This window comes from Nicotiana tomentosiformis, chromosome 7 (assembly GCF_000390325.3).
Source record: "Nicotiana tomentosiformis chromosome 7, ASM39032v3, whole genome shotgun sequence".
NCBI classification, from domain to species: domain Eukaryota; kingdom Viridiplantae; phylum Streptophyta; class Magnoliopsida; order Solanales; family Solanaceae; genus Nicotiana; species Nicotiana tomentosiformis.
Window position 1 is genome coordinate 74,490,566 of NC_090818.1, and position 9,788 is coordinate 74,500,353.

Here is a 9,788-nt window from a genome sequence, read left to right on the forward strand (position 1 = left end):
AAGCGATAAAATTTTATCATATTACTAATAATGAAGCCGATTATGAAGCAATGGTTGCAGGTTTGGAATTTGCAAAAGCAATCGGAATCAAGCAGATCAAAATTAAAAGCGATTCTCAGCTAGAAGTCAATCAAATGCAAGGAAATTAAATGGCAAGAGAGTCACTAATGCAGCAATATTTTGACAAGGTACGAGATTTGTTACATCAGTTCCGAGAATGGAAAACTACTCAAATCCCAAGGGAAGAACTGCAGAAGCGTACGCGTTAGCAACCTTGGATCAGTTGCAGATATAGCCAACTCTGAAAATGCAATAGTGGTGCACCTATTTCATTCATCACCCGACCAAACAAAATGCGAGGTAAATTTTAATAGCTTAATGTGGGATTGTCAAAATGAATTTATAAATTATTTGAAGCATGTAATATTGCCTAAAGATAAAAAGCAGTCTCAACAGCTACGAATACAAGCTGCTTGTTATGGTTTGGTGGAAGGGAGTTTGTATCAAAAAATGTTTAGTGGTCCCTTTGCTAAGTGCCTCGACCCTAGACAAACTGAATATGTTATGCAGGAAGAGTGGCCACAGGAAAGACAATGCTCATATGGCACAGAATGTGGAGACTTCAGATGAAAGAAGTACACCGGAGCAGAACGATCTGGTTCTGCGATTAGAGTAGAAGATTTTGGAGTTACAAGGTGAGCTCGAGCAGGCCCAAAACCTTGCTAACCTCTCTCTCACCTTGAACGTCCCCGACATCAATCACCAGAATACTACCACTTAAAACCAGCCACAACCCTAGAATCCTCAACTCCAAGCTCCACAAAATCCCCCACTACACAAATGTACTATAACCCCACACTCCCACAAAAGCTAAACCCTCCACCGTTACAAGCTCCTTAACAACACCCTCATAATACAACCCAATACCTGCAAACCGCCACCTACCCTACTCCTCAAAATGTTCCACAACCTGCCCATGATCCACCCCAAGCCTCCATCAATGATCATTTATACACTCAAGTCCCTGGAACCCACCAAAGCAACCCTATATACGTGGAAACTATACCATACACCCCACAGCAAACACTATACATGCCCGAACCTACCGAAAAGGACCTGCTCATCAGGAACATAGCTGAAGAGTTAAAGAAGTTACCTAGAAGGGACCATAGTGCTAAGGGAGGAAAGGATATCAAAGGTTTGAATTATGAAGATTTGTGTATCCAACCGGATGTGGAGCTGCCTGAAGGTTACAAACCACCGATGTTTGAAGTGTTTGATGGCGCCGGTGATCCCAAGGTGCATTTGAGGACTTACTGTGACAAACTGTGGGCTTAGGAAAAGAACGAGTAAATTCTCATGAAGATGTACATGCGAATTCTCACTGGAGATGCCTTATCCTGGTACATCAGTCAAAACCCAAAGAAATGAACTAATTGAGTAAGTATGGCATCCGGCTTTATGAACAGATTAAGGTTCAATATGGAGAATGCACCGGATGTTTTCTATATTCAAAATCTCAAGAAGAAACCCACGGAGACCTTCCGTGAGTATGACACCCATTGGAGATCAGAACCTGTTAAGGTAAGGCTGCCGCTGGAGAAAGAAAAAATGAATAAATTCTTCATTCGAGCTCAGGACCCACAGTACTATGAAAGATTGATGGTCATAGAGAATCACAAGTTATTTGACATCATAAAGTTAAGAGAAAGAATGAAGAGGATATCAAAAAGGGCATGGTTACCAATTTCGAAGCTTTGCAGGCAACTACTAAAGCTTTCCTAGTCTGGAGGCATTTCTAAGAAGAAATAAGTAGGTGCCATGATGGTAGCCCAAGGGATTATGTCTGACCTCACCAATCAAGAACTCCCACCAACATATCATCCCTCACCCCCAAAATACCATTATCTTGCTACCACCTACCATATCTACAATACCCAGCCAGCCTACTATCATCATCTTCACCTGCCCAACAAAACTACCTGAAACCCCGACCCAACTTCGACCGCAAAGCTCCTAGATAATATATTTTTCTCGCCAAACCAATAACCCAATTGTACGAGAGACTGAAGGCTGCTGGTTATGCCACTCCTATTCCTGCAGCCACGATTGAAAATCCCTCTCAATGGGTCAACCCCAACAAAACATGCGCCTATCACTCAGGCATGAAGGGGACACTATTGAAGAATGTCACATGTTGAAAGACAAGATCTAGACATTGATTGATACTAAGGTAGTACATGCAAAGGAATCTGCACCGAATATCCGCAATAACCCCCTTCCCGACCATCGGGGTAAGGGAGTAAATATGATCGAGACTGACAAAGAATGGGACTAGGAAGGGTCCATCAGTCTTATTCGAGAAGGAGACACTACTATCACATACCTTGTCACACTTTCACCAGATGTGGTGCAAACCAAGGCACCGTTCGATGTTGAAGTGGCTACATCTAGGCCGCCGTTCACTGTGATAGTGACTCTATCGACATCCTACCAATCTGATGATGTTCCATGGGATTATGTGGCTGAAGAAAGAAGGAACGGAAAGGCTAAGATTAAAAAAGTGGGCGCCGCCCAAGGAATGAATAGAAAAGGAATAGTTTACACACCGGAAAATCTCGCACATAGAGGGACAATCAGGGAGACAACGCCAAAACCACCTATTGTGGAAATGGGTACTGATGATTTGTGGAAAAAGATACAAATAAAGGAGTATTCTGTTGTTGATCACCTGAACAAAACTCCTGCCAGAATATCCATCGTGTCATTATTGCAGAACTCAGACACACAGAAGAACGCCTTGATAAAGGTGTTAAGCGAAGCCTATATGCCTACTGGCATCACAAGTAAAAAGATGGCTAATATGGTAGGACAAGTGCTAGAGACACACAAGATCACTTTTCACGAAGATGTGTTGCCACATGAAGGTTTGAGTCATAACAAAACATTGCACATCACTGTACAGTATGAAAATAAATTCATTGCTCGAGTCTTGATTGATGGGGGTTCAAGTCTGAACATATTCCCTCTGACCACCCTGAAAAGATTGGGTATAGGCATATCTGATATACAGTTGGGAAGAATGAACGTAAAGGCATTCGATGGGTCCCAAAGAGCTACAATTGGAGAAATTTACCTGAGTTTGAAGATAGGACTGACCATGTTTGATTCCAGGTACTAGATATCTCTACCACCTATAACCTGTTGTTGGGACGACCGTGGATACACATGGCTGGGGCAGCTACTTCTACTTTATATCAGGACGTGAAGTTCAAGTGGAATCATCAGTAGGTGGTTATTCACGGAGACAGAAACAATCCCATCTATACCAACCAATCCATACCAGCAGTTGAAAACAAAAAGAAGTTAGGAGGAGAGACATTAGAGAAGGGATGGTGGTGGAGCAATAAGGTGCTAAGCATGATACTTTTATTGGGGTATGAGCCAGGCCAAGGTCTTGGCCCCAATCTTCAAGGGATAACAGAACCAATACAACCAAGTACTCAGGACACCACTTTTGGCCTCGGGTACGAGTACACTGTGCAGGAATACGAGGATTGGTCATCGCCATGGCATGATTTCTATTATCCATTGCCTAAACCCATACCACCATTGTACCATACATTCTGGAAGGCTGACGTGGTATGGGGTTCTGAAAAAGATGAGATCCTAGCTGGCATGATGAACCTATTTCTGAATGAGGAAGACATGGATTTCAATGTGATCTTAGGGCTGGAGGAGGAGGAAGATCTTACCATCAAGATGGTAGGAGATGGGGCTTTTCTCAAGAACTGGATTGCTGCACCATCCCGGGCTCGTTGAGCACCTGGGTAGCTTTGGCAGAACTAACATGATTTTCCTTTAAATTATTTTCTGGCATTTAAGACATTCAGTATTTTTGTTTTGAAATAAATACTCGAGATATCTAGTTGTGCTTGTTTGATATTTTAAGTTTCAAAGTAATGCATTATTTCTTTTCGTTTATTTATATTATTATCTCTGCATTCTTTTCAGCATAACTATTTCCTATCCTGTTGAATATACAACTTTGACATGTAATGAGGTGACGCAACACAATGAGAGTGATTTAGAAGAATGGGAAAACAATGTAATACCTGAGGAAATTGTTAGGGAAATAAAGGATTTTGAAAACAAACCAAAGTCCAACCTAGAAGAGACTCAAGCAGTTAATTTGGGGGATTACAAAACAGTCAAAGAAACTCGCATTAGCATTTATCTATCATCGTCAGATAGAGAAGAATACATCAAATTTCTAAAAGAATACGAGGATATCTTTGCATGGTCCTATGACGACATTATAGGGTTAAGCACATCCATAGTGGCCCACAAGCTACCTACCAACCCAATGTGTCCACCGGTGAAACTCTCAGGAAATTCAAGCCAGATATGATTTTAAAGATAAAAGAGGAGGTCACCAAGCAGATGAAAGCCAAAGTCCTCCGAGTGGTCGAATATTCGACCTGGTTAGCCAATATTGTACCCGTATTAAAGAAAGACGGGAAGGTTAGGGTGTGCGTTGATAACCGAGATCTGAACAGAGCAAGTCCTAATGATGATTATTACCGAACATACACATCTTGATCGACAACTGCGCCAAGCATGAACTCTAATCCTTCGTTGATTATTTCGCGGGATACCACCAGATCTGGATAGATGAAGAGGATGCAGAGTAAACGGCCTTCATCACACCATGGGGGGTGTATTGATATAAAATGATGTCGTTTGGTTTGAAGAACACCGGGGATACCTAAATGAGCGCCATGACCACTTTCTTTTATGATATGATAACAACGAAATAGATGTTTACATGGATGATGTCATCATCAAATCCAAGAAAAGCCGGGATCACATAGCAAATTTTAGAATTTTTTTTGACTGCCTGCGGAAGTACAACTTGAAGCTAAACCCTGTGAAATGTGCTTTCGGGGTCTATGTCGGGAAGTTACTAGGTTTCATTGTAAGGCGACGAGGGATTGAGCTGGACCCATGAAAGATAAAAGCCATTCAGGATCTACAGCCGCCAAGGACAAGCAGGATGTAATGAACTTCTTGGGTCGTCTCAACTATATCAGCCGTTTCATAGCACATTCGACAGTAATATGTGAACCAATCTTCAAGATATTGAGAAAGGATGCTGCAACAAGTTGGACTGAGGAGTGTCAAAAGGCCTTCAATAAAATCAAAGCGTATCTATCCAAACCTCCTGTGCTGGTACCATCAGAGCCCGGGAGACCTTTGCTACTGTACCTGTTCGTATTGAATGGAGCCTTTGGATGCATCTTGGGACAATATGATGAGAATGGAAGGAAGGAGCAATCACTATACTATCTGAGTAAGAAGTTCACGCCTTACAAAGCTCAGTATTCACTATTAGAACGTATCTCTTGCGCTCTGACATGGATATCTCAGAAGTTGAGGCATTATTTCTGTGCATACACCACATACCTCATATCGAGAATGGATCCCTTAAAGTACATTTTCTAGAAACTTATGCCTACTAGAAAGTGGCTAAGCGGCAAATACTTCTAAGTGGGTTCGGCATCATCTACATGACTCAAAAGGTAGTCAAGGGGCAAGCATTGGCTGATCACTTGGTGGAGAATCCTGTGGGCGCAGAATACAAACCCTTAAAAATGTATTTTCTCGATGAGGAAGTGTCTTTCATAGGAGAAGATATCGCCGAAGCATATGATGGTTGGAGAATGTTTTTATATGTAGTCGCAAACTTCAAAGGAGTGATATCCTAGTATCGGAAACCGACCAACATTATCCGGCATCCACCAAGCTTAGATTCACATGCACCAATAATATAGCTGAATACGAGGCTTGCATTCTGGGACTCAGTTTGGCCATCAACATGAACATCTAAGAATTATTGGTAATCAAAGATTCAAACTTGCTGATACATCAGGTACTTGGAGAATGGGCCACCAAGAATACCAAGATACTGCCATACCTATACTGTGTGCATGATTTGATCAAGAGGTTCACAAAGATAGAATTCAAACATGTTCCCCGAATTCAGAACGAGTTTGCGAATGCATTGGCCACCTTATCTTCCATGATACAACATCTAGATTAGAATTATATTGACGCAATCCCAATAGAAATCTGTAAGCAACCTACTTATTGTGCTCATATCAAAGAAGAGTTCGATGGAAATCCATGGTATTATGATATTAGGGAGTATTTGGAAAATGGGAGAGTACCTGGAAAATGCTACACACACTCAAAAGCGCACGCTATGGAGGTTGGGTAACCATTTCTTCCAGAGCGGAGGAATTCTGTACAGAAGAACTCCCGACTTGGGATTGCTAAGATGTATCGATGCCAAGGAAGCATCTAGGTTGCTCGAAGAGATACATGCCAGAATCTGCGCACCTCACATGAATGGGTTCGTTCTGGCCAAGAAGATATTAAGGGCAGGATATTTTTGGATGACTATGGAAACTTACTGCATCAAGTATGTACAAAAGTGTCATCAGTGCCAAGTACATGCTTACATGATATGAGTACCACCTAATGAACTCAATGTGACGAGTTAGCCTTGGCCTTTCGCTGCCTGGGGCATGGATGTCATCAGCCCAATCAAACTCGATGCTTCCAACGACCATAGATTTATCTTGGTAACCATTGATTACTTCACAAAATGGGTCGAGGCTGCATCCTACAAAGTCGTGACAAAGAAGGTCGTAGCAGATTTTGTTCGGGATCGTATGTCTGCCGATAACTGACAATGCCGCAAATCTCAATAGTGACCTGATAAAATTCCTGTGTGAAACGTTCAAGATCAAGCATTGGAACTTTACCACATATAGGACACAAATGAATGAAGCTGTAGAAGCCACCAACAAAAATAATAAGAAGATACTAAGGAAAATGGTAGACAACTACAAACAGTGGCACGGAAAGCTACCATTTGCTCTGCTTGGATACTGCACCATGGTCTGAATGTCAATTGGTTCAACTCCCTATTTATCGGTCTATGGTACTGAAGTTGTTATACCCGCCGGGGTAGAAAATCCTTCTCTATGGATCATAAAAGAAGCCGAGCTCAGTGATGCAGAATGGATGCAAAGCCGATATGATCAGTTGGATCTCATTGACGGCAAAAGGATGAATGCGGTATGGCACGACCAACTTTTCCAGAATAGAATGGCAAGATATTTCAACAAGAAAGTTAGACCAAGGCAATTCATATTGGGGCAAGTAGTTCTAAACTGGATTTTTCCACATCAAGATGAAGCAAAAGGAAAATTCTCACCTAACTACCAAGGTCCTTATATGGTTCACCGAGTGCTGACAGAGGGAGCACTCACACTAGCGGAAATGGACGGAGAGATATGGCCAAAACTAATAATTTTGGACGCCGTCAAATGTTATTATGTTTGAGATTACATTTGCACTTTTTCTTGATGTAACATGGACTACGCTTGACCTGATTCCCGTTTAAGAGGGGATACGTAGGAAGCCCTATGGGTTCGGTCACATTATAATAAAATCTTTATTCTCCTCCGTGGTCGGGAACTAGGGCAAGATTCTGAGCTTCATCTGACTTAATATCATCACATCAAGGGTTGCCGAAAGGGTATCGCCAAAAGAATTCATCAGAACTGGGGCAGAATTTTGAGGGAATCCTCAAAATTCCATACAGGACAAGGACGTTTCAATGTCTCAATATGTGTCACGGTTTATGATTCGAAAACACTATTTGTCTCATGCATTATCACGTGTTTTAAATAACTGCATTTCTTACAACTAATTAATTGCAAAATGCATATTTTAAAAACTCCATTATTGTAATAGGCAAATGTTACCCAAGATAGCTTAGCACAAAGGTCAAGCCAGAAGCAAGGACGAAACACGGGATCAAAAGCGTGAACCAACCTTTCCCCCGACTTATAATTTTTATTTGGATGCAGGCATAATGGACACAACATTATCAGAAGTATCCGCAAAGGATGTACAACAAGACCACTATCTTCACATAGATAGACACTACTGAGCCCAAATATGTCGAGCTAAGAATTACTTTCCTTTCTCGCATTTACTTAAGGCTAATAATCGCCTTCTCATCATTTGCATAGGACTAAGCGCTGCCCTAAATACATTGCATGGGGCTAAGTACTGCCTCCGTCATTGCATAAGGCTAAGCGTTGCCTTCTTTGCATAGGGCTAAGCACTAACCTTATTACATTGCATGAGGCTAAGCACTGCCTCTAGCATTGCATAAGGCTAAGCATTGCCTTTCTCTGCATAGGGCCAAGCACTACCCTCATTACATTGCATGAGGCTAAGCACTTGCTCCATCATTGCATAAGGCTTAGCGTTTTGCCTTTCTCTGCTTAGGTCTAAGCAATACCCTCATTACATTGCATGAGGCTAAGCAATGTCTCCATCATTGCATAAGGCTAAGTGTTGTTTTTCTATGCATAGGGATAAGCACTGCCATCATTACATTGCATGAGGTTAAGCACTGCCTCCATCATTGCATAAGTCTAAGCGTTGCCTTTTTCTGCATAGGGCTAAGCACTACCCTTATTACATTGCATGAGGCTAAGCACTGCCTCCATCATTGCATAAGGCTAAGAGTTTTGCCTTTCTCTGCTTAGGGCTAAGCACTGCCCTCATTACATTGCATGAGGCTAAGCACTGTCTCCATCATTGCATAAGGCTAAGCGTTGCCTTTCTCTACATAGGGCTAAGCACTGCCCTCATTACATTGCATGAGGCTAAGCACTGCCTCCATTATTACATAAAGCTAAGCGTTACCTTTCTCTGCATAGGGCTAAGCACTGCCCTCATTACATTGCATGAGGCTAAGCACTGCCTCCATAATTGCGTAAGGCTAAGCATTGCCTTTCTCCGCATAGTGCTAAGCACTGCCCTCATTACATTGTATGAGGCTAAAAATTGCCTCCATCATTGCATATGGCTAAGCGTTGCCTTTCTCTGCATTAGGCTAAGCACTACCCTCATTACTTGTATGAGGCTAAGATCTGTCCCCATCATTGCATAAGGCTGAATACTTCCTTCGTTACCCTCATATGACTACGCGTTGCCTATGTCCTCTATTAAACAATCAATATCTCCACATCTTTGCATTTCATCGGCTGAAATATCGCACAAATTATCTAAGGGCGTCATAGGACGAAGGCACCATTTTCATGGCCCGAGGACACCATTCCATGGCCTAAGGATCTCAAAACTGCATATAATTATTCAAAGGTCTCATAGTCCAGTGGCACCATCCTCATTGCCCGAGGACACCATTTCATGGCCTGCGAATCCCTTTATCATACGCTTCATGACCCAAGATGTCATAGTCTAAGGATATCATCCTCATCGTCCGAAGACAATTTTCATGGTCTGAAGGGAATTTTCATCATGTTTAATTTCCGCAATCACGACAATGATATCATAACTGTTATATATATATTGTTGTGTGTGCAGTATTTTTAAGTTTTGCAGGTAACTCAGAAGGCAACCGTTCTCCAAACAAGAGATATCCTCGCTCCGGTTTCTGTTCAAATGTTGACATTCCTTGATTGTCTCCAAATAATCGATAACTGATAATTGATTACCTTCTTTTCCATAACTGTCCCCAAACATATTGTCCCATGCATCCATAACGATCAATTTTGCATTATTTCCATTCACACTCTTCGACCGAAATATTAACTACTCATAACACTGTTTTATCCAGAGAAAGTAATTATTCAAAGCATATAATCTTTTCATAATGACTCCATCGGTCTCATTCGGTG

General features: G+C 41.8%; 2 protein-coding genes across 2 annotated transcripts; both read left to right on the forward strand.

Moving 5' to 3' along the window:
• The first annotated feature begins 5,570 nt into the window (after positions 1 to 5,570).
• On the forward strand, positions 5,571 to 6,972 carry LOC138895820 (uncharacterized). The gene is made up of 2 exons (XM_070180557.1): positions 5,571 to 5,735; positions 6,811 to 6,972. Exons 1-2 carry the CDS (start codon positions 5,571 to 5,573, stop codon positions 6,970 to 6,972), a joined length of 327 nt encoding a protein of 108 aa, XP_070036658.1.
• Positions 6,973 to 7,413, forward strand: LOC138895821 (uncharacterized). Its single transcript, XM_070180558.1, has one exon. It carries the CDS (start codon positions 6,973 to 6,975, stop codon positions 7,411 to 7,413), a length of 441 nt encoding a protein of 146 aa, XP_070036659.1.
• The last annotated feature ends 2,375 nt before the right edge of the window (positions 7,414 to 9,788 follow it).

What these genes read in the sequence shown, in the direction of transcription:
- LOC138895820 (XM_070180557.1), top strand. Translation starts at nt 5,571, where the DNA reads ATGACTCAAAAGGTAGTCAAGGGGCAAGCATTGGCTGATCACTTGGTG. An exon ending in GTTGGAGAATGTTTTTATAT is followed by an intron (nt 5,736 to 6,810) that starts GTAGTCGCAAAC and finishes GAAACGTTCAAG; the next exon opens with ATCAAGCATTGGAACTTTAC.
- LOC138895821 (XM_070180558.1), top strand. Translation starts at nt 6,973, where the DNA reads ATGTCAATTGGTTCAACTCCCTATTTATCGGTCTATGGTACTGAAGTT.